This window comes from Anomalospiza imberbis, chromosome 3 (assembly GCF_031753505.1).
Source record: "Anomalospiza imberbis isolate Cuckoo-Finch-1a 21T00152 chromosome 3, ASM3175350v1, whole genome shotgun sequence".
In the NCBI taxonomy this organism is placed as follows: Eukaryota; Metazoa; Chordata; class Aves; order Passeriformes; family Viduidae; genus Anomalospiza; species Anomalospiza imberbis.
In genome coordinates, this window is record NC_089683.1 from 5,724,185 (window position 1) to 5,750,285 (window position 26,101).

At 37.6% G+C, this 26,101-nt stretch overlaps 1 protein-coding gene across 9 annotated transcripts in view; it reads right to left on the reverse strand.

Moving 5' to 3' along the window:
• SUPT3H (SPT3 homolog, SAGA and STAGA complex component) overlaps positions 1 to 26,101 on the reverse strand; it is a 253,953-nt gene that overhangs the window by 71,146 nt on the left and 156,706 nt on the right. For all 9 annotated transcript variants that reach the window (XM_068183257.1, XM_068183251.1, XM_068183255.1 and 6 more), the window contains 3 exons: positions 14,225 to 14,311; positions 12,970 to 13,060; positions 11,156 to 11,292 (listed from right to left, as the gene is read on the reverse strand). In XM_068183257.1, coding sequence (XP_068039358.1) covers positions 11,156 to 11,292; positions 12,970 to 13,060; positions 14,225 to 14,311 — 315 coding nt within the window. The remainder of the gene's footprint in view (positions 1 to 11,155; positions 11,293 to 12,969; positions 13,061 to 14,224; positions 14,312 to 26,101) is intronic.

Sequence of the window (26,101 nt, forward strand, 5' to 3'; positions counted from 1 at the left end):
CAGGAAATACCAGCAGCTACAGATTACAGAAAGTGCAGAAGCTGGAAAGTCCAATTATATGCTACCTAGATTTTTAAACAGTTCTTAGAAATCTGAGATGGTTTGTCATCTATTTGCTTTAAAAAGCTCTTCTATTTCGACCCCACCAGCCATTTTAATATCTGAAATGGGAACCTTCAGTGCAGGATCACAGAATGGTAGAATAATTTAATCCAGAAAAGATTTGGGCCTTCCAGACATCTCTAGTTTGATTCTACTCATAAAAGGTCCAATTAGATCACTTGGTTCAGCACCTTGACCAGCCAAGTTTGAGGTACCTCCAAATATGGAGACTTCCTCATCCTCTCTGGCCAAGCAATTCCAACCTTTGATCAGAACTGTTTTTCTCCTATTAGGTATCAGTTCAAGTTCTGACCTTTACCATGCACATCCAAGCAGGGTCTGGCTCCATGTCCTCCTGTCATTGGAAACAGCAATGAAATTTCCATTTTGCCTCCTCTTTTTCAGGCTGAGAAGCTTTTGCCTCTCAGTCTTTCATCATATGTACCCCTTATATTTCTTGGTGACCCTCTGCTCCACTATTTCAAAGTCCTTCTTGTACTTGGGAGTACAAAACAGGCCACAGATTCCAGATGTGGTCTCACAAGTGCCAGATCATGGGGAATCATTGTTTCCCTTGACCTGCTGGTAACCTCTGCTGACACAGCCCAGCACGTGGCTGCCCCACACGCTGTGCCCTTGCATGGGGTTACAGCATCCACATTTGCTATTGCTGACCTTCGTGTCAGCCTACTTCTCCAGCCTGTCAACAAGGTCCTTGTGAATGCCAGGCCTGCTTTCCACACATTCAACTGCTATGGATTGTGACTCAGTATTTATTAGCCATGCAATGAATTACTGCTTTTATTTAGTTTAGAAGATCCAGCAGCTAATCATGACTGAGTTTAATGCATAAAGAGAATCACAGAATCACAGAATCACAGAATAGTTAGGATTGAAAGGGACCTTAAAGATCCCTGGTTCCAACCCCCTGCTATGGGTAGGGACATCTTCCACTATCCCAGGTTGCTCAGAGCCCCACCCAACTTGGCCTTGGACACTTCCAGGGATAGAGATGACTTCTCTGACCTGTGCCAGTGTCTCACTACCCTCACAGTAAAGAATTTTCTTCCTCATATCTAATATTAATCTCCCCTCTGTCAGTTTATTCTTCAAAAAAATGAAATACAAGGGGAGGCAACTACTCTGGTTGTGAAATGCCCTGTGGTTACTTTAGTTCCTTCCTGTTAACTTATACAGAAAACTGATGAAAGTAAAATCACGCTAACCTGCATACCTTGTATTCTTCATTGAACTTATATTCTTTTTCTTACTCTCAGTATTAAAATCACATGCCCTATGAAAAAATCTGCCACAGGGTTCTATCTTAGGGAAAGTATCTCAGGTTACAAGTGCGGCTTGTATTTACAAGTCCTATCAGAATGAGCTCTAAAAAAAAATGCTGGTGTTTCTCATTCCCTAGGAAACAATGTGTTTACTATTGGATTACCTTAATGACCTTCACCTTAGCAACAGATCCTTTGACTTTCCTCATGATATCTGAACTTGAGTGTGAATGTAGGTGGGAAGGTTTGGCCCCTTGTGGCTTTGCAAATGAGAACAAAAAATGACAACATTTGACCCTTGTAACTGGGTAGTAGATTATAAAATCTTGTGAAATGTGGATTTTGTTTTGGAATTTACTGAAAGGAAGATGACAATATGGAGATAGAGACTATCGAGTGAATCAAGTGATTCTCAATTTTTTGCTTAAATGCCTGCGGTTCATGAAATCCTCTCTGACTTCAATGAAATAGTAACATTCACAAAATCCTATGTGAATGAAATCAAATACTATGGACAACATAGCTCAGGAACCAGCAAACTGACCTCTTTATTTCTGAGGAGAAAAACTGCACTGGTCTTGGCTAATCCTGTGGTTAGTTGGAAAAACAAAACCAAAAAAAAAAAAAAAAAAAAAAAAAGCCAAACCAAAAATAAAAGCAGAAAAAGAAGAATTAAATATACAAAAGGAGAGACAGAACAAATCTCTGTTTTGACCATGTTCCAGCAGTAGCTTGCAAGGTATGATCAGTATAACTACAACACAAGCTTATGATAATTATTTTCTTCAACAGTCATACAGCACCCAGTGATTTGTCGCTCAAGCACTTTAATGCAGCATCTTTGTATTCAATAACCCTCTATAGTTTACTCCATCCCTTTAAGTGGTGCAATTCAATAGATCTAAGCTCATTTTGGCTATATTTTTCTGGAGTGCAGCCTGAAAACTACTTCCAATGCTCTTCTATGTTGTCTGTGTGCTGCAGACTGGCTGGAGAGGCTCTGATGACACACAGTTTGCTCAGTCTGCTGTTAGAGGGCAAATTCCAATTAGAAAGAAAGGATTCTTGGCAATTTTGTAGGAGGTATTTGCAGGGTAAACCCATGACCCTGATTCAAAGCAGGTTTTAGTTCCTGGCTGGAGTTTAATACTGGGAAAGACAGTGCTAATCCCTTAGGGGATATACAGGGTAAGGGAAGGGAAAATGGCTTCTCTGCTTTACCTGTGATGTCTCGAAATAGCAGATAAATCAAATCTTAGACCCTTAGGCCAAGGGTCTTGCATCAACCTCCTATGGACGAAATAAAAAAAATTCCTTTCCTTAATATTGGCTTGTGAGTGTTCTCCCCTCTCTGTTAAACCCAGGACCTTGTCTGTTACACCTCAGACCCTTATTTTCTGCAGCAATTGAAACAGAAGAGCAACCTCAACTCCCTGCTATTTAATGCCATAGAGAGCCTAACTCTCTTGTCTTCATTTGTTAGAAGGTATTATTTTCTATCACAGAAAGATTGTTGTGATTTAAAACTTTAGATGGAAGGAAATAGAAATTCAGGGTTGTCCTGGAGCTTGGTCACACAGTGGCTGACAACCCAAGGTGCTCCTGCCTATGGAGTTTTCCAGATGGGAGTAAGAGGAGCAAGTGGTTGTGAAGATTTCTGCCAAAAATATAGGGATTCTGTGCTGAGATTTCAGTCTCACTCTTCACAACAGTGTCAGAAAATCTCTTCCTTGCAACAAATAAGAAGTAGGAATCTTATAGCATCTTACTGTAATTACTTGAAATTCCTATATAATTTTAACTTGTGCTACAATTCCATGAGTTTTTGAGTTTTGTGAATCCCGTGCAAAGCAGTCTCGAAAATGGTTTCATGCAAGTGACAAATTCCTTTTCAAAAACTTGAGAGGACATAACGGCTCTCAGCGTAGACCTGGTTAACATCTTACTGTAAGAAATAAACAGTTGTTTTCTCTTCATTTAGAAAAGACATCAATATTAGGCTTAGTGGAGTGTAAAAGATAGAAATTTGCTACATAAAGGTTCAAAGATCTGAAAAAATAACTTCCACCCCAAAGTATCTGAGTTACAGCCTGTCTTGTAGACAAGAATTGCATTATTGCACCTTTAAACAACCTCAAAAATACAAAGCGCTATTAGTACAAATTTGATTACATTAAATAACAACACGAGTTTCAATAACCTCCTAGCAATGGGACCTTTGTCAGACTTCAGCATCAATCCTTGCTTCCAATTCTCCAAAGTTTACATAGAAAATAACTCTGTTGTGAGTACCAATACAGGGTGATTAGCAGAGCTAAGCAACATGTTAAAACGCATGTTAAAACACACTCAGAAGGAGAATGTTTTGTTAGTCTTGTATTTGGCTCCTAATCAAATGCTCCATGGAAATACTGTTTATAAGCATGTGTGTCTACATTTAATCACAGATATAAATAATATATATATATAAAGTTTCCTTCCAAAATTTATGACACAATCATTTGGGTGTCAAAACTACAACAGCCCCAAATCTCCTTCTTCCTCAGAGAAAGTAAGCAGTGGCAAAAAAATACTCAAAGAACTAAAAGACAGAAAAGCAAATAACACCTTGCCCTCTAAGCAAAGCTGCCTAGATTTGCAGTATGAGCAACATTCACTAAAATGCTCAAAAACCCCATGACTGAAGATCCAAACAAACAAGTCACTCTATGTAACCATAGAAAGTAACCCCAATGTGAGAAAAAGCCAATAATGCTAGATTTAGCAGCGTAAAAAGTCTATTGATATTGGCTTTAACAAGAAATCTTTTCCACTCAGGGGCTTTTTCCCATTCCAAAGAGAATGACACAATATTTACAGCCATATAGATAATAATGAAAAACTGGTTCTGTTTATTTTCTGTTTACTTTTAACCAGTTCAATCACTGCCCAAGAGAAACAGTGCTTTCCCACTACCCCAAACATTCCCAAGCAATGTGTAATCAGAGAAACCATTAATACCATCAGGCTTATTTTTATACCAAATAATGCTTACAGATACTTTGATGCCAAACCAGCAAATTTAGAGTTGAGTTGCTACCAGTTGTGCTTTGCACTCATCTGGAAACACTGGGTGGACTGATGCAGTGGAATTAAATTCTTCTATGTTTGCGTTCCTAACTTCCATTTTGCAGCATTGAAAAAAAAACCCCATTGCCTAGAGAATAAAGGTTTTTTTGTTGATTGATGTTTCATCTAAGTTCTTTTTAATTTTGGCATCTTTGTAAATCAAAAGCAGTAGACAGTATATAGGGAGCTGTGACCCTAAATTCTATTTTATATCATCATTACAGGATTTTTTTTTTTTTATATCAAGGTCTCACAGCACACACAGATCTTGAGTCTCCAAAGAGAATCATCCTGGAGGCACTGGATGTACTTTTCTTAACATCTGATGAAGTACACTTAAACATAACCTAGATGTTTCTAGGAATAAAAACTGGAAAAAAAAATTCTACCTCTGATCTAAGAAATGAACTTCCCCCTGGATTGTTTCCCTCTCATTCTGAGTACAGAAGCCAGACTAAGTTTCTGGGATGTTTAAACTTTGAGGCAGGTGCCACTAAGTGAAATTCAGCCCAACTTGTGGAAGTGATGAACAGAGCTCTCAAAATAGCTTAAGGGAGTGGGAAAATGAGATCCTGGTCTTGCTTTCCTCACTGTACCAGGACTCTCATGTCCTTGGGCAGGAACTTTTCCACTCCTCTTTGATTATGTTATTTAGCCACTATAAATCCTTTTCTACTCTTACGTGCCCAGCACTCATAGGTGAGGATGATACTGGTTTGCATTTAGGGCTGCAATTATTTAGTCCATAAAAAACGTAAGATTTAAGAGATTTAATGTTATGGCTTGTCCTTCTGTCCTGCCACTGGCATCCCTTTGTCCATATTTGACAATGTTTGGTAAAGAACAGCACAAAAACCCTGCAGGGATTACACTATCAAATCTTACCCAAGGATGCATTCTTTCCTAAGACGTAGCTGTTAAAATCAAAGAAGGTTTAAAGTCAATAAACTGTGATTCTAAAAAGCAATAATTTATTTCATTTGGGCACAATACTGCGAGATAACAAAAGCCAGCACTCAACTAAATCCAAAGATTCTGTCCCAAAATATAGATTCTGTCAACATTAATCTGATTTCAGCAAGGAAGTCAAAAATACTTATTTGAAAAGAAAAATAGGTATATTATCAAAATTGGAGAGCAAAAGAAACATGCACTGAGAATTGATGCTTAGTAAAAAAAAACTTCTTACTTTGTCTTCCAGCATGCAGTTTCTATTAAGTGTGTGTTGTCACTACTTTCCATATGGGCTTTAAATCAGATACTCCCTAAAGAGTAATGACCACCCCCCTCCCAAGCACTTACACTGGCATAATTTTGGCTGGTGAAATGAGCACAGTGGTACTAAAAGGTTTCAGAGTTCTTCCTAAATCACTTCCTGCTTATTTTCTCTGTACATCTTTTCCAAATTTGTACAATCAATTTGAGAACTTCAACACCATCTTTCAGATCCACCCTGAAAAGAAGAGCTCACAGTTTACTTCTGATTTATGCCATCCAATTTTCACTCTCTCTATTAAAAGACCCCAAGTCCATGCCCTGTGTCCAAGGGCAATCACCACAGAGCAACCTCTGTCCATGCTAATGTTCTCCTAAGAGAGTGCTCACATCCAAAGTGGTGGGGAGAGCTCCAGTCCTCTGCTGCCACGTAGGCGTTTACAGTCATAGAATGTTTTGGGTTGGAAGGGACCTTTGAAGACCACTTAGTCCTTGTGCCCTGCAGTGCACAGGGATATTTTCCAGCAGATGTGATTGCTCAGAACCCTTTCCAACCTCACACTGAATGTTTCTGGGCAACCTGTGCCAGTGCCTCACACCCTCACTGTAAAAAGCTTCTTCCTTAACTCTAAACTAAATCAACTCTCCTTTAGTTTAGAGCCATTTCCCCTTCTCCCAGCACTTCCCAAGTCCCTCTCCAGCTCTCCTGAAGCCCCTTCAGCTCTAGAAGGGGCTCTAAGGTCTCCCTGGAGCCTTCTCCAGGCTGGACACCCCCAGTTCTCCCAGTCTGGCTCCATAGGAAAGGTGCTCCAACCCTCTGAGCATCTTTCATGGTCTCCTCTGGACCTGCTCCAACAGGTCTTTGTTTTCCTTTTTTGAGGACCCCAGAGTTGGACATTGTCTGGGACAACATGACCTGGCTCAGGTCAAAATGCGATCACTCAAAAGCTGATGATGATACTCCAGCAGGAAGGAATCATCTTGGTCACTGTCCTAGTTTAATAATTTATTCTAAGTCCAACATATTTCTAAGACTGAAAGAGAGTGAACTCCCAAAGCACAATTCCTTGTACCTCAAGATGCAGTTTGCTGTGTTCAGGGGTCTTGTGAAAATACAAATTAATTCTGTCTCAAAAAAGACAAAACTAAACAGGAGTAATTAAAAAAACCTAAAAAATTGTATTTTCTACTTACACTTTAATGTGATCTATCATCTTTTGCACAGGGCCCATTGCATTGCTGTGAGCTTTAGAGATTTCCCACTAAGACAAGAATACTGGTGAGCAGCACTAAAAAAATGACATCCACAGTGAGCCTCCTAGAATAAAAAGTAAGTATCTGAAGTTTTTAAATATCAATTCAGCAATTGAATTGATATTTAAATATCAATTCAGTAATTCATAGGATAACAGACCTTAAATCATAGAATCATAGAATCATAGGACAGTTTGTGTTGGAAGGAACCTTAAAGATCATCTAGTTCCAATCTCCCTGCAAAAGAATCAGAAAGTAGGGATTTAACTTAGTTTTTTACCATTTTGCTGGCTTCAAGACTGCTTTAAGGTGGTCTCTTCTTGTGGGGAAGTTATTTTCCCTCCACTGTTTATTCAAAATTGCAATGTACTGTAAAAGCATTATGGTAGCTACTGCAACTGAATTATTGCCATGTAACATGTGAGTGTTGGAGATGTATCCCTAAACTCGCAGTCAGAGTGACAGATGAATGGTGTTTCCCTTAATCCTATGGGAAGAGCAGTGAAACAGAGCACTAACAGCATGATGCTCTATGAATTCTTTTGTGTGTCAGTCCAGACTTCTGATGGGAAGATTTTTTTCTTGAGGGGGAGAGAGCATTAAAACTATAAAACAAATGCTAAAAAATGGGTATTCACAGAATGAGAGAGATGTCAGCTTTGCAGTGACGATGACTGAAGTTTTTAAATAGCTACGCTTGATTTAATGACATGACATGGAGAATGTCATAGTGATTCTCACAGAAAAAAAGCAGCAGAACAGAAGTTACCATTCACAAAATCACAGCCAAACCTGCAGTTGTTTTAAGTATGGTCAGGAACCTGAGAGGTTCAGAGGAGCAACATAAGGACACAAGCATCTAAAACTCCAAGTCTACTCAAACTGCAAAATAAGGAAAAATTCAAATATTTTAAATGAACAGGGGCCTTTTTGCCCCACCATTTCAGCCACATCCCACAGGAATACCACCTCTCCTCTCTAAATGATTTTTAAGAGACAGAGGAAAGCCAAATTGCCATCCCCTTGCAAGGTATCAGTTACTGTGGATTCTGTCATAGAACAGGCAAAGGAAGGGAAGTCAAATTGCTGAGCACCACCAGCTCTCACTATTCCACAGCCCAACCTGTGCAATACAAAAGGAGTGAGGGTAGATTACCATCAATGCATTATTCTCAAAACACTGGCACACATTATGAAGACCAGTTCTATGATCCATCTCTCCTTCCCATGAACAGTTCAGTTACATCCAGGAATGAGAATCACTTTTTCCATCTATAAATGTTCTTACTCTGAGGAGCAGCATGTCCTTGGTGCCTTACTGCTGCCCAGAAGAGCAGGATAGTAACTGTTATGAAGTGAGACAGAGGTGCTATTCCAGTTTTTATTTTGTTTTGATTTTGCAAATACAGTTGGCTGGTTTGCCTCTACGTAATGCTATTATTGCAGTTTTTTATAAAAAATCATCACAATGTATTGACATAATAATCATGTGTTATGACAAAGTAGTGTGAAATCTGTTCTTAATTTCTGCCCTGTAGAAAGAATATTTTAAGAGTATTCCACCTTGGACAAATGTCCCTTTGCACATTGCTGGTATTACTGTTCCAGAGACATTCCCTTTGCTTCAAATTAAAACCACTGGATACATCAGTAAATTCTTTAGACAATCCTAGATGAGTGTCCTTTGCTTTTAATATGACACAGTGCTGGTGTATTTGACTGTATTTCAGTCATAGAGGTGCAAAATTGTTTGCTCTCCTTTGATAATATCCCAAAGTGGCTGAGAGCTTTCCTGACTCCTCTGTGGTGCAGATATGGAATGGACCTCAAAGCACTGCAGGCAGTTACATGAAGGTTTAGCTCTAATCTTATTAAATGCTTTAGAAGGAATGAGTATAAACAGTATTTGCATTTTGTATCATAACCGAAACCATACTGCTAAACAATCATATCCTGTTAAGCCCAGAATGACATCAGAAATATATGTTTATCATCTGCTCTGGACAGCTTAGCATGATTTTGGCCCAAGGCAAAGTGGAACTGAAATAATTTGCGGATGTCCAAACCAAGATAACCACACATTTCTGAGGTAATTGATACCTAAAAGGAACAGTGCCCTTAGATTGTAGTTCATTACTTAAGTACACTAATTCCTTAAAAAACTCTTGTTAAATTGTCTATTGTATTTCCTCCAGAGTTTAGTGTGGATTAAACAATCTACTGAAGAAAGAAAATGTGATACAGGAGATTAGCCCATCCATTAACAACTTTTCCTTTAGGAAAAGTTTCCTACTATCTTTGCTTCCTTTCCACTCACCTCAAAGTGACAACAAAATCCCAAACAAAACAAAGCCAAAAATACGTTAAACATTTTGAGTAGCATGTTTCAAACAGTCTTTCATGTTTTGTCATTAGTTTTAGAGACTAATAAGAAAGAAAATAGAGAGGACTGGCTTCATACCTGTATATTATTCATGAATGTGTTCTAAAATAAGATCTTGATTTTCTTTTTTTTTTTTTTTTAACATAGAAACAGATCAAGAGTGCACAAAATGCAATGAAGTCAAGCAATAGAATGACTTCTTACATATAATACACACACACACTACAGTTAATGGATTACAGTCTATTGATAAAACCCAAAACATATAGTAAGATGAAAGGCAAATATTTGATTACAGACACACAATCCTTGACAGACAAACACAGATTCAGATTTGCCATTGACTACAACAGAGAACTTTATACTTTTATCAGCTTGAATAGTTTTTTAAACCTGAAGAATACTGGAAGAACAGAAGAGAGTGCAAAGTCAAGCACATAACCCATTCATTCAGAAGAATGCTGTTATCTATTTCTGTGTGTACAAGCTCAAAGGATTTGCCTGTCTTTATGTAAAACACAATATTTGCATAAATAAATAAGTAGGAGGTTAAAGAGGAGAAATCATCAGTTTCCAAAACACAAACAATTGGATACAACTGTTCGATGGCACCAATTCTCAGCTGGGGGGAAATGAGACTTTATCCTAACCAAATTCTTAGAAAGAAGTGGTTCCTCATTAGGTTTTGATTTCTTTCCAGTGCAGGGCAGAAAGAATCATAAAGCAGATTGGGAATGCTAGAGTTCTGAAAAGAGGCTCCATTAAGAAGAAAGTAGAATTACACCTAGCACAGAATAAAAGTTCCATTATTTCTTAGAATTTTCCATGAAATCCTGAAAGTGAAATGAAGCCCTAATAGCGAAATATTAAATACAAAAAAAATTCCACACACATGAGCCTCCTTAGCATTAAAAGGAAACTCACACTAAAGCCCCCAGCTTCCAGCACTGAAAAATCACTCTACAAATATCAAATTTCCAAAAGTCCTGTCCACTATACTATGTCTGAAAATGGATGGAAATTGGCTCAAATACTTCTCTGGAATTGTGAGTGTGCTCCCAACACAATTTTGCCCTTGATATCCAGTTGCCTACAGAAAACATGAGGAAGAATTGAGCAATGGAGCCTGAAGAAGGGTGAAGAACTCTTCTCTGCATTCACTGTGAACCAGACAACCAAAAAACCAGGGTAGTCCTGCCCACCCACAGAAAATTAGTCAAAAACACAGACTTCCATGCTAACACAGCTACACTGCTTCTTGGTCCCACCTGGCTTTACGGGATTCATGTAGCACTACATTTGTTAATGTAGATACAATTTTTCATAACTACATAGTACAGAAAATAGGACACAAAAGGATGGAGAGAAGAGTTTATACTCAAGCATGTTTGCACAGAATATTTTAATTTCATCTGTAAACTGTGTTATATTGAAGAATCCTCAAATGCTATTGAAACAATTTGCTAAGAAGATAAATAATGAGAAAGGAAAATACTGTTGTGAAAAATGTGCATGGAATGTTTACAAATAGAATTTGCTTTCTACAGGAAGGAAATACAAATACACAGCAGACAGAAAGATCCATAACTACCCTTCTGTAATCTTTCTTCTCAGCATGTACACTTAGATATCAATAAACATTTGAAGGAATAGGAAAAATATGGAAATAGGATTTTTTTAGACCATATGGGAAAAAGAAAAAACACCTAACAATGATTTAATGTGCAGCATGAAAAAGGCACCAGACCAGCATGATGTGTTAAATGTTTCACAGTTTCTCTGCTGGGTATCAGTAAGAGGAAAGAATTACCTCCATCCGCTCCTGCTTGACATCATCAATCTCATCATCCTCAAACATGGCCAAGAGCTCTCCAGTCTGGTCAATGGAGTTGAGAAAGTCCTGGGCCAGCTTCTGCCGCTTGTTGGTGGTATTGCTGCTGAATTTGTCTTCAGAAAGACAAGCAAAGAACAACAAACTTAACCTATTTGGCTTCTCCAAACATCACCTGATGTCCCTCAGAGTGACAAGATTTAGAACCAGCACTGAGCAGAAAAGGCCTGCTCTTATTGTGCCCCTCACCGTGCTACCTGGACAAGCTGATGTCACTGCTCTGCTCTAGTAACAGCAAAACATCATCTTTAGTATTTTTTAGTATAACCAAGTAGGTTTTCATAATCTAGAGAAAACTAATCCGCTGCCCATATATCATTACTTCTCACCAAAGAATCCACAGGGGACACAGCTGTAGAGGAAACAACCTCTCTTTGGTAGAAAGAACTTGAGTCACATAGCAGAATACACTGAGGAAATGTTCTTCCCTGAACACATGCAGAACATCCTCATTACCTACAGCCTCTAGCAAACCCTAACACGACCACTAAGATGCAATTCCAGAGGTGATGGACCATTGCTCTGCAGTAATGCCTGGAGAATGCTGGCAAGATGATCTCTGCTGTTCTAAACAGCAGAGCACCTACAAAGGCATTAAATTCATTAATAAAATAAAATTATTGGCTTTAATTATCAAAGCCTACTAGAAAAGGCATTCTTTAATTCCAGGATAAACTGCATTTAGGAAGCTTTCTATGAACATCTAAAAGGCTTAAGGGAATTGTTTATTTGGTTTAAGTAGAGACAAAAGCTAAAGTATTAAAACCCCAAGGCTGCCAGGTAAGAAGCTGTACTGCCAGATTGCTTGCACACACGAAACATGAAAATAAAATGCCACGGGCAAATTAAATCTCAAATGAGCTGACAAAAATTTCTCCACAGCTTGATGAAGTCAGCGCAAGAAGTACAATGTTTACCTATCATCAATGTGGATGCTCAGAGGAACCAAACACAAGGAATTCATTGTATGGGAAAAAATAATAAAAGGCTCTGAGAAAGGAAGTAAGTGTAATACAGAAAGTTGGGTATGGACATTGCTAGATGTTATAACAGTATGGTAAGGTTTAGATTTGCCATGATAAGTTTTAACTTAATTTTTTACAACGGAAATGTTAGTTCTAATTTCAATATAAATAAACAAAACTTTAAACCAGGAAACTATATGGCATAAATTAATATATTTTTAATTCAAAGCACTTTTCCTTAAAATGCATTGGCTATAAAAACTGTGACTTCCTCATGGAATGCAGAAACAAAAGTGTTTCCCATTATTTAAACTAGAGATTTAAAGTATAAAATGTTAAACCACACTGAAAAAAACCACCCACATCATATATTAGTGTTCAGCAACTTAAGATTATAAGGGTATTTTTTTAAAAGCATGTCAAAAATATCAATATCAAAACCTTTTGATAATATTTTAATTAATGTCCATTCAATTGCAGGTGGTGCATTTAAAATACAGATGCTGAAATCAATAAGCCCATTAATCAGCACCAGCTTCTTATTTCAGCAGAGCTCTGACATTAAAGTCTTACTGTTCATCTGGATGGTACATGCAAATGCTTACATATTTCAAATGGAAAAGCAGAGATTTTCAGAAAAATTCCTCTAAAGAGGCTATTTTTGTGTTTCTAACTATCAAGCAAGACATTAATACTTTGCATTGAGCTGTTCAGCACTTTTACAAGACATCAAGCCTCTCCCAAATTAAGTAATTTCTTTTTTTCTACCTTCGAGGAGGTCATCTTCTTCTATTCCTTTGACAATTTTAGATTTGTAGTCTCGAAAAAACATGTATTTAAGTAGCCTTCGAAGCTTTTTCTATGAGAAAAAAATACATTTACATTAATGACTATTACATAGTTATTTTTTATTTAATAAACTTTGTAACACACAAACATACAAACATGTAGCACATTATTCAGTAAATATAACCTTTAAAATATTTGTCATTTTGAATTCTGCAGAAAATCCATACGTAGAAAGTACCTCGGGACAGTAGCAAATCCATATTAAATATTATTTATTTGAGCTCCTTGGTACTTTGCTGTGAGACAGAAATGAGTTTGACTTTCAGAAGGAAGAAATTCATATATCGGGCTTCTTTACGGAACTCTAAAATGCTTGCTTACTTTGGAAACTCTAAGCTAGAAATGCATATTTCCATGACGTTTGACTCCGTATCAACCCTGTTTTCAGAACAGCCTTACAGCTTTTATCAGATAAAGAAATTGCAATTTATATTCATGTTTTAGTGAGGTTTTATTTTGAAATAGTTCTGGTCATTAGGTTTCACGTGTCAAATGAGGAAAGGAAAACTAAGGAGAGAAAAGGGTGAGAGAAAGAGGAAAACTAAGGAAGAAAAAGACATAAAGGAATAATAAATAATGTAATTAAAAATAGTTGACAATTTTTTTAATCATTATTAAATTTGAGGAGAGAAAATTATTTTTTCCCTTGAGCTGCACTACTTACTATCCAGAGAAAGCAAGGCCATACCTAAATTTGGAGATTTTAGTGGGATAAAACACAGGAAAAATATTGTAACATAAAAATAAAAGGATTTATACACAGTCTAAATAACAAAACTATAATGGCCACATTGCCAAATATCACATTGACACCCTTCATAATCAGGGGGAAATTAGAATGATTGTTTTTTAATTAAAGGGACATAAAGTATAGAGATCAACATTTATATCTTATTGAAAAATTGTTTTGAGGTCTAAGGTATATTACCTACCCTAAAGCTTTGTGAGGAAAAAAAATCAATTGATAATTTAAGATACAGGAAAAAAACAATCATTATTTCAGATATTACAGAATGATTATAACAGGCTCAATCACATACAATTGCAGAGCAGGTATACTTTTAAAATAAAGGTGTTCATGACAATGGATTCCTTTACATAGGTTAAGAAAGCACTCAAAAACACAAAAGCAGCTGACTACATAAAATAAGAAATTTCTGCCTTATTACTGTACCTTATCTTTGCGCATTAAGAACAGGAGATCTTCAGCAGAGATGACTCGAGATCCTCTCATCTGAGAAACTTCAGCTGCTTGCTGCAACTAAAATAAATGAATAAATTAGGATGGCCTTTTCAGTATTAAAAACTTTATTCACTGGGTTTTGTTTTAAATAAATTCAGATAATATTTTGCCTGGTTGTCCATAGCAAAATACAAGCTGTGCACTAAAACACAAGCTGGGACTCTCAAAGGTGTCACTCACTCGAGTCTTGTTTGCCAAGAAATGAATAATAATTTTATGAAAAGCCTGGAAGACCTTTGACAAATCTCAAGAAAAAGCTTTTTTGTTTATATTTAAAATGATTGCTTTTAAAAAGTGCTGCTGCCATTTTTTTTTCTTCTCTTAGCACAGAAAATGAACATATAATTCTCTCAGGCAATGTAAAAATGCCAAATTCTTGCCATAGCACTTTATCTGCAACTGTGGAAAGGCGGCTGATCGCTCTCCCAATTTTTTAGAATAACAAATATTAATTTTAAACAGCTTACCTAAGTATTTTTTGAAAGAAACTCTACCCCTACTTGAATTAGCATAAGTAAAAACCACACTCACATGAAGAACTTTTTTAGGAATGCTCTTGTTTCATTTGGGAGAAAGAAAATGAATTGATAGGCAATACCGACTCTATTAATGAAGGAATTCAAACCTTATTGAACAGAACAGGCCATTCAGCTGTGAAAGTAATAAAGATGGGATTGAGTAAGGAATGACACAAAAATTGATAAGAGGTGGCCAAAGGAGTGTGAAGCAATGGACTGCCCTCACATCCATTGTGGCAGAGCCTACAGAGGCCCCAAACACCTCAAATTGTGCTGTAAAGAGAAAAAAAGTCTCTTTGTAAAGGACTAAGCACATCAGCTTTCAGTAGGTGCAGGAAACTGGGGTTTTTACACAAAACCAGAACAGGGTTAGAAACCTGGTAACCTGGGTTATCTGCACAGCTGATGCTTTTCAAAGTACTGGGCTAAGGAGGTTCAACCCAAAAGTGCAAAAGGAGTCAATGGGATTTGCACCTTTCACCTCACGAGCCTTGGGCTCTGACTTGTGAGGTGAAAGGAGCAAATCCCATCACCATCATGGAATCACAGAATGGGCTGGAAGGAATTTTTAAAGGTCATCTAGTCCAACCCCCTGTAATAAGCAGGGACCTTCAACTAGACCAGGTTGCTCAGAGCCCCATCCAGTCTGACCTTGATTTTTTCCAGGGATGGGGAATCCACCACCTCTGTGGACAAGAAGTTTCAGCATAAAACATAATGCTGTATTGACTGAGATAGAAGGGATGCTTCACTCTTTATCTTCTAAATTAAAAAAATATAATCCAAATAGCAAGATTTAATTGCAAGTTTTTTTGCCCTTAGCCTTGTTAACCCTCTGATGGAAAACTGACAGTGGGCATAGCACAAAAGTCATCAAAAGAAGAGACACCTTCAAAAATTCTTGATATTAAAATTCATACACACCTGTAACACAATCAATACACGGCAATTTAATTTATGTTCAAATAGCTCTATATTCTTCTTTAGAAATGCATGAATGCACCTGAAAATAATTTAAAGAAATCCTATCCTTCATACTCACACTAGCAATGGTTTCACTCAGTATCACTGGCTGAATAAGTATATTATTAATCTGAGCTCCCATGCTGCTATGACTTGAAATAGGCCTATTCAGAAGTTAAAAAGATCAACAAAAACAGTAGCTGTTTCTAATATCCGAAGAAGAGGAAAAGGTGGGGGGGGGGGGGGGCGAAATTTTCATTTTGGCAAGTGTTCAGTAGGCAAAAGATTCAGTCCATAAATCATAATACTAGACTGCATTAATTTTTTTCCATGCTAATCACATGCACACAAAACATTAACTGTATCTGGTATGCACAACACAAAAAATACTGCATGAAGAGGTTCAGATTTTCCCCTTGGAACCATCTCCTGGCCCTTGCAGTCACCGAGACCAGAGAGATTTCAGGAATTCAGAAGTCACAGTAACATAATCTTACTTGAAAAATGTAAGAATGTGAAAAACGATAGTTCTATGTTTTGGCATAAGCAAAACTGTTTCTTATTCTGATTAGTTTGAGGGCACGCAAGATACTTATGTTTCTAACATAAAATATAAAGAGTTGGATAAAAAAAATTACCAAGAACGAACCAATATTCCTCTCTGGTGTAAATCTATTGCAGCTAATGGATTTATGCCAAGGCTGACTTTGGCCCCACTGAGCTTAAAAGTGTTAGAAAACCTGACCTTAGCATGGTGATAACACAACACAGCTTTCCCAAATATCATGTAAAACAATGCCAGAAAAATCCAAAAGGAAAGCATGCCCTAGTTCCCAAACATGCACAAGGATGATCTCTTGGCCCCTTCCAATCCAAACCATTCCATGACTCTCTAAGACATAAAGTTCAGGTATGTTAATTTCCATGTGCAGCTGAAATACCTTATTTTTTCCAAATTATAAACATGTGACAATGACATTTATAGTAAAAGTTGTGTGTGAGCTGCTTGCAAGAGCCTTGTGATGAAGGAAGGGAGAGTAAGGAGCAAATGCTGAATTCATGTCCCATTTGCATCTAAGTAAATCCTGAATAACACTGTTTACTTTAATGGAGTTATTCTGGGCTAAACACAAGATCAAAATCTGGAATAATATTCTCAGTTTCTACCAAAACAATGAAAACTTTATTCTCGTTCTCATATTGCCTCAACTTCTGCATCTATTTTATTTTAAGGAATGGACACACAGCATTTAATTTCTTTGGCTTGAAGAAAGCAAAGTACGAAAATAATTACTTCCTGTACAGTTATAAAATATGGATTATTTATTCAAACAGACCATAATGAGTTATGCATTGGTACACTTATTTACCTGGGAAACCAGGGTATGCTCAGGTAAATATGTATCCAAGCAATTAAATAAAAATTACGCCCCACACAGCCGAGGCTGGGGGAAGATGTATTTATAGTTTAGCACACACATAATTGACTCATTCAAACCACAACGTGAGTGCTTTGCTATAATTAGTATTATAACCAACTGTCTTATTTGACTGTCCCAGAGTTGCCATTAATATGCAATAAGCCCCAATTCCTGCATTTCTGGAGCTGAAGGCCCTGTTGAGTCATTACGTGATGAAGGGGGATTTCAGGAAGCCGTGCCAAAGAACTGATCCATCTCTGAGCACCCAAGCATTCGTCATTCCAGAAAAGCCATTCTCAGCTCTCTGGAATCAGGAGTTGCCTCACCCCTGACTGCAGAGGGAGCACAGAGGGGTTTCACTCAGGGAGCAGCACTGTCTGTGACTCCAGATGAGGGGGGGATAGAAATGCTGCAGGAACTGTTCATACATAAGGTTACCACACGGCAACAGAGCAGTTATGGCAAGAATTTCCCACCATCTCCCTTCTCCAAGCCTCAGTGCCAGTCAGAATTTGGGACTGCAGCAGTTCCAAAATACTTACTTGTCTTCTCTTAATTTTTTTAGTTTTGAAATTATTAAGACCACGTTACAAAATATTTTGTTTGGGATGATATTGAAGAATAGCAAATAATTCAAATTACACAGCTTTTTTAAGAAAAACAGACTAAATTCCCTAATACCAGCAAACAATGTCTGAGACCTCAGAGTCTGAATATATTTTTTATTACAGCAGAATTATGAACCCCTAAAAGTGAAGTTTAAATAACGGAAGTGTTGAAATAATTTTAACTATAGGAGCGCAAACAGCTCTGTTAATAATTAGGAGTTTATGAAAAATAAGTGTATTTTACAATTTTTCCCATTACAAAGAAGGTAGTATATACAGTAACTATATTTTAAAACCTAAGAAGAAATGGCTGGGGAATAATATTTTAAAATGTAATCATGGATTTAATGACTTTATGAAGTTAACTTTCTTGGCAGGATGAACTGAAGTATGTTAACAGTCACCTTATGGCTATTTTCTTTTTGCAACTTCTGCAAATTATAGATTTGTTGAAAGGAGTATTCATTCTCCTGTGACAGAAGCACAGTTACTTCAATGGGACTGTCTGCTTTTTTTCTTTCTTCCAGAATTATTTTTTCTTCCACTACCTCCAAAGTCAACAATCACTGATACTTCTTCTACAAAACCGTCTTGATGGACAAACAGACAAAAAGCTGGAAAACAAACATACCATGTTGTGACATAATCCTTCCAGTTAAGCTGCAGGACAGAGTTGGAATGGTGATGTTTGCATGCCTTGGAACTGCTGGGAGCCAAGAATAATGCTGCAGGAGCTACGATTTTGTTTTCGTTATACAAGAAAATTCACCTGGGTGAATTTCTTTTCAGAGGCAGGAAGGTTGTTGTGTTATTAAATATGCATTAAAATGTCCTATTTTCTCACCTTTTCTAGGTAAAAAACCACACTACTATAAAATTACCAAATAATATTCTGAATTAAGATACAGTCCTGTAAATACATTCCAAACAGAGTATCCTGATACCTTTATGAAGGCAACTAAATAGAAAAGGTAAATACAATTTTTCACTGCATTTTTTCCGTATAATATCTCACACGCTACTAATGGTGACATCTGAGCTTCTTATTCTAACACACAGAGAGGGAAAACACTGAATTTGTTTCCTAAAGTCAGCACAGGGATGTGCTTTATGCACTTAGCACATCCTGAGGAGACAATTACATTATGGAGCCCATTAGAGGACTCTCACAGGTAATGATTCAGGATCACTGCACAAGGGTTCACCAGCATGACTGAATCATCACAAGCTGTCTAAAACAAAAAATGCCCATGTGCAGATTAAAAGACAATAAATTTTCTTTTTAATAGATACTTCATTACAAATGTAAGCATTTTTTTACTGAAGACCATTTAATATAATACCAGTTGATTATAAGTGACCTGTAGAAGATGAAGCTCCGTGTTGCATGTTGGAAAATACCTTTAGGATCACAGATTCTAACCATTCCCCCAGCACTGCAAGGCCACCACTAAGCCATGTCCCCAAGTGCCACATCCACACATCTGCTAAATCCCTCCAGGGATGGTGACTTCACCACTTCCCTGTATAGTCCGTTCCAATGTTTCACCACCCTTTTACTGTAGAAATTTTTCCTAATATCCAATCCAAACCTACTTTGGCACAACTTGAGGCCATTTCCTCTTCTATCACTTGTTACCTGGGAGAAGAGACCAATCCCCACCTGGCTTCAACCTCCTTTCAGGGAGCTGTAGAGACTGATAAGAGCTTTATTTTATGTTGGACATACAGTGAATCTCAGTCCGTACAGATCACGAGAATAAGAAAACATGATTTCATACCCCACAGACCCTGCCATCTACTGAGATCTTGGTTTCAAGGACAAAATTTACTATTTTTGTCCCTTTATGAAAACTGTACTCTCAAGTCCCTGAAGCAAGATTCACTGCTTCACCTCACCTTCTCTTGACTTCCAGTTCAGGCAGCCCAGAGAGCTGGATCTGGATACAGATATGAAGTCCGCAGCCAGTTCCTTGTAGCTGGAGAGGAATTACCCCAAAAGCATCTTTGGCAATAAGCAGTTTACCCAGGGACTCCCTTCTTCCAAAAGCATAAAGGGCACACCTACAGGTTCAATACTCAATGGTTTCAATGTCAGGGACAACAAGCAACTGATAAAAAATTAAGAAGACAGGTTGTTCCAGTCACAGGAGAGAACAGCCCTTCCTTCAGCTGCCTTCAGACTGAAACTGGGTGAAAGCCAGTCCCAGGAGCTCCAAAAAAAAGCCTCACACCTCAGCCTGCAGGGTTTTTACCACACCACTGCTATCCAAGAGCCCCCCAGATCACTATGATGAATATGTTTTCTGAATATTCCCATCTGTTAAACTGAACATTTAATATCAATTTAGACATCAGCATCTCTCTTCGTTTGACTCACACATCACATACTTCTTCTGATCATAGAGAAGGTCAGAGGGTTTTACTTGGTTTGCTCTTTATGGTTCTTAGCAACATATTCAGTACCATCACAGTAGAAAAAATAAAACAAAAGAAGCTACACACTCAGAGGGAGCAAAAACAGCAAAGGAAGAACACAGACAGCTTATTTGAGTTGATGTTCTTCATGTTACGAACAAGACCTTTCCAAAAATACCGAAGAAAAAGAAGAAAAAAATCAGAAATATGTAAGAGCCCTTAGAAAACTACATGGAATCAGCCTGTGTAATGGAGTGGGCCAACAGGAAAATACACTATATTCCTGGGCTCTGTTACCTATTGGAGACAGAATGGTTCCTTTAAAATTATATTAGATTACTAAGGAAAAAAAATTCCAAGTAAATAGTGAAATTAATACCTCTATCTAACAAAAGATGAGCTTGAATCAAAGTATTTTTTTTTAAATCTCTTCTTTATAAATAATTTAAGCTTAACTTCTTAAATTAAAGCACTATTTCCATTTTCTGTCACACAGGGAAAATAATTTAATGCATTTATGAACAATAACTATATTTCAACTTTAGCTTCAGGCGTGACTTTTTTCTATTTTTCCTTCTTTCAATTCAAATTCCAAAATCAACATTTTGGACCAACATTTTATGGCTGTAATTCTTCTACTCTCCAGGAAACAAAAGAAACCCTATTGCACACCTGACATTTATAGCAGGCAACACTGACCCAACTAAGAGAATTTATACCAACAACGTTAAAACCATAAAGTCTCTAGGTACAGAAAAGTATTCAGACTCACTGAACTCAGTTTTAATGTGGTCAAATTATTCACTGGCTACATAGGTGTTAATTCAAGATTTGGTGTGTCACTGGGGATGCCCACAGCTGATGTTCTCTCCCACTGCTGGTGGTAACAGCAGGCAAGAAAACAAACTTGGAAACTTCTACTGCATCTATTATTATTACAAGGGAGAAAAAAAAAGCTTGAAAAATATCATTCAAGTGGAAATGATGGAGTAGTGTTCTTTAGAATGAGCAAGAGACTGTGAAAAAAGCTTTGTGAAGTGTGAACTTTGTAGATATGAAAGATTCATTAGCCAATCTGAAACTGAAAAATTCTCACAGCCAAAAGGCCTCCAAACTCAGCAAACAGATTTCCCCACTTCTGAAGATGAGTGTAGATGTCCTCTGTTATTGATTGTCCCTGTTCTAGGATTGTCAGGATATTCTAACTGCTGAGGTGAATGGTGCCATTCCATTGTAAATCACTGGCATTAATTTTTCCTGCATCTAAACTATATAAATGATGACGTTTTGGAGGAAATTATTGTAGAAGCATTGAAAAGTTGGAGCTGGAAGGGACCTTTCAAGGTCATCTAGTCCAAATTAAAATAAAACTAACAAGATTTGGTCTGAAACTTTCCCAAGGGGCTGCTTCTTTTTCACAGCAGTATCACTATAGATATTTCAAGTGGAGAATTTCAACAATAACTACTATTTCCATCTAAGTTACATCTTTCAATGCCTTTATGCTACTAAATGTTACTTTTAAAAAATAAAAACTTGCAAACTGTTTATCAAACAATGCATTCACATTTCCTTAGCAAAGAAAAAAAAATCAATTAGAATTTACTGTTCTTAAGAACTGTAGTATTATTTCTGAATATTTAGTTTACTCACTCAGATTTAGTTCCTATCCATCAATTATTTCTATTTCTTTTCTTTCTCTAATATTACTGTGGCATGCAAACCAGCAGAGGTTTATATTATCCCTCAGTTTCCTGTCTTTTGGTTTCAAATCCCAGAAGAAACCACCACTCAGGATTATTCTTACACAGCTTCCAAGGCTGCAAGCAGAAAAACCCCTGTTCTCTGTTGATTGAGAGACTATCTAATATAAACAGGTTCCTTTCTCCCATTGCTGTTGAGAGCACCATTTGTTTAAATCATGTATCCTTACGTTGCTCACACAGGAAAATAATCATTGCCCTATATTAGTTTCACCAGAACACTAAATAAATACTCTTCCTTTCCATATGACAGCAAATTGGAATCAGGCGTCACTGTCTGACACAAGGAAAATAAGACATGTATTTACCCCCTCCAAGCCCAGAGATAAAGTGCTTTTAGAGGAAGCCTCAGGGTAATAAAGTATTGCTATGAAGAGCTGGCAACCATTAGTGCTGTGAATACAGGGGACCTTGACAGGTCGGAGAGATGGGCAGAGAAGAACTGTCTGAAATTCAACACAGGCAAATGCAGGAAGGAGGAAAAACCCCTGGAACTGGTCCAGGCTGGGACTGATCTGCTGGAAAGCAGCTCTGCACAGAAGGACCTGGGCGCCCAGGGGGACAACACACTGTCCGTGAGCCATCGTGTGCCCTGAGGCCAAGGCCAATGGTGTCCTGGGGGCATCAGGAAGAGCATTCTCAGCAGATCAGGGAGGGGATCCTGCCCCTCTGCTCAGCCCTGGGAGGCACATCTGGGGTGCTGTGTCCAGTTCTGGGCTCCTCAGGACAAGAGAGACATGGAGCTCCTGGAGTGGGTCTAGTGGAGTGTGACAATGATGATGGAGGGCCTGGAGCATCTCCCTTAGCAGGAAAGGCTGAGGGAGCTGGGGCTGTTCAGCCTCCAGAGGAGACACAGCTGAGAGGGGCCTCAGCCCTGGGTGTCCCTGTGAGCAGGGAGGGTCAGAGCAGGGCCCAGGCTCTGGGGTGCAATGAAGGATAAAAACATACTTTAAAAAAACAAATCTCAGAACATATGCAAGACGACGCTCTGAAGATTTAGAGTTGGAGACAAAAGGAGAAAAGGAGGATTCAGGTTCAAATAAAAATACAGACATCAAAAATACAAAATACAAAAATACCAACATCTTCTCTTAGCTCTAGAAGTTTTCACAGTGCTGGAGAGATGTGTAATCATGCTCATGCTAGGAAATACCATGGTAATGGTGGAAGACTTTGTATGTTAAAAGATTTTACCTGAAATTATTCACATTGGACTTCCTTCTTACTTTTTAATGCACATCTACTCAAGTGCACATGCCAACCAAGTGGGAGCTTCTCAGTCTGGATGGGGACTTCAAGTAAATGCTGTAGGATCTCTCAGATTAAACAGTGAGACATATAAGAGATGTAGAGGACTATGGGTTTAAACGGTTTTGGATGCCAGAGAGACCACACAGGTGTCTTGGCTCCAGGTACATTATATTGCCTGCCGAATTTTGATACTCAGGTGTCACCTTGCAAGATGTATCCAAATTATCAGTAGAAAAAAAATCAAAACCATTTAGTTTTAATACTTTTTCAACCACAATATGTGCTGTGTACATTATGACACTGGAGAAAGGCCCATCCTCTCCTGTAATCTTTAATGTCAATGAGGACAAGGTATAATCAGAATGCACCTCAGTATAGGCAGTTCTATGAACTTTTTGTCTTATATCAAGAAATATCTTTCCAGGACATTTCAAAATGGTTCCAATATTCTAAATCTGTAACTACTTTCTTCCAAGAAACTTCTAATCCAACAGAAAGGAAAAAATAGAAGGAAAACAATAGTCCCAGTCCAAGGCATACCTGTTTTCATGCAAAAATTAGGAAAGGAAGTCCAAGTTTTTCTAAGTATGTCTTGCTTCGCTGTATTTTCTTACTCATTGGCATGAATTATAATTCTCAGAGCTTACAAAAAACCAAACAAGGTAAATTGTACAGGTAATAGTGATGCCTTAAGTTTTAGCTTTTATATTTTTCAGATTCTGTACTGTATTGGTGTGCGACTCTGAACTTCATATAAATTCTTAGTAAGTTCTCTTCACAGTTTACTTGGACAAAACCATCCTTTTCCAGCCTGAGAACCAAGGACACCATTGCAGCTTCAGGCCCAAGAAGTGTAAACAACAGTGAATTGAGGAGAGCCATCTGGGAGGATGGGATTCCTAACCTGAAGCTGTAATTGGACAATTAGACCCAATATGTAAATGGACCAAAACTTATAAAAGTGTGAAAACTCGTGACCCATCGTGCATCTTGGGTCCATCTTGGGTGGAGCCTCTGCCAGGCTCTTGTGCTGCCCCAGGTGTATCCTTTGAAAGTCTTTTAATAAATACCTACTTTATTCTTTAACTTTGTCCAGCCTCTGGTCCAGGTAGCCTCTCTAGGCATCAATAGCACGAATGTTACAGATTTTGTCTTGGGAAAACCAAAGAAAGCAAAAAGGAGGGAGATTTGCTCAGAGAGAGAAATGAAAGCACCATGAAGGAGCATAAATGTAAAATCTGAACAACAGATATTTGTGTCTGAAAAAGGCCTTGATTTCCTAACTCCTATTTAATGTTCATTCTTTAATTAACATTCATTTCCCAAGGACATAAGTTTGAAAAGGCTGTTTCACATTACTTTAGCACGAAGAGAAAGAATCACTTTTAAGCCATGAAAAGGCTGAGGAAAAAAAATAAACATGCCTTCAGAAGATAATTTCCTCTTTATTGCTACTGCAAAGTTATGAAATGAAATCTATTATTTAATTACATTGGATCAAGCAACAGGAAGGGAAGGGAGTGTTTGAGTCACAACATCCCTGTAAGGATAAATTACTACACTTCCTCTTACTAAAAGACAGTTTTAATGAAAATGTGAAAATGGTTAAAATCAAACTACTGGGAGGTAGAAAGACCTTGCTAACATAAAAAAACACATAAATGTACTCTGAAAATCTGAACAGAAATAGTGATAACAACACAGGAGAAGAGTAGTAACATTTCTGCCAGAACATCAATAGTTGAAAATTATTACATTTATTCAGATTCTGAAGACAGTTTAAAAACTATACAACAGCTTCTGGGCCTCCTCTGTTTAATGCTTTGCATTGGAGATATTTAGATAATCTATTATGAAAACTTCAAAATTTATCTCCTATTACTACCAAAACTTTATTAGCCATGTGGGATTTCCCTTAGCTTTGCTTCATAATGTTTACTAGATCCTTCAAATTGAATGCAACTGTTGGAATAGTTAAAGCATTTTATTTCTTAAGTAGGTTCTTGACATAAAAATTTGTGAGGGCTTTAAAGTCTAATGAGCAGATAGACTAAATTCTAAAATCCTGGAATAGCTCACCTGGCAACTGATAAAGAGCCCACAACTGGGATATGAATGTGCAAATGCTGTGATCTTCAATATAATTTAAATTCCCTTTGACTTGGGTGGAGATGCTCTGAAATTACCTTTCCTCAAACACTCTCTTTTCCCAGTGTTAGAATACACTAAAATATGAGGTAATTTCACAAACAATTTGAATAACAATGGAAAGCATCTTTGAAATTGTTCAGAAAAGCTCCTTCTAAGCCCAAGGGTGCTATGGGAGACAGATATTTATTTTAAAAAGTTATCCTGGATGCATCAGAGACTGATTTCCTAGTTCAGAGACTGGATTGACTTCTCAGGAGTGCAGCATGGATGACATGAAAGGGATGATTGTAAAACATGACAGTTTTTAAGGAAAGATGCAGAGAGGTTTTGAGACAAATAAAGGAAACAAGATAGAAAAATCTCTTTGCAAAAATGTTCTAGATCAAAGACTTTCATGGAGTCCTCCTAGTATTTGGTCCATGGTCTACTTCCAAACTTCTAACAGTCCATCAAAGTGGTCATAAAAAAAGCCCTTTTAGTCACACAGAGTACTACAGAACCCCATGACTCTTGTATTATTTAAAGATGTTTAATCTTCAATGGAAAATTTAGGAGGTTACTTGCTCTTAATGGGTAGAATTTGGACTTTACCTGTTGAATGTAGGAAAACAGAAAATGGGCTATGAACCTCCTTGAACATTGTGCGTATTTCTTATTCTTCTCTTGAAATTCAGGTTATTGGCCACTGTCAGACTTGAACTGACAATGGAGAAAT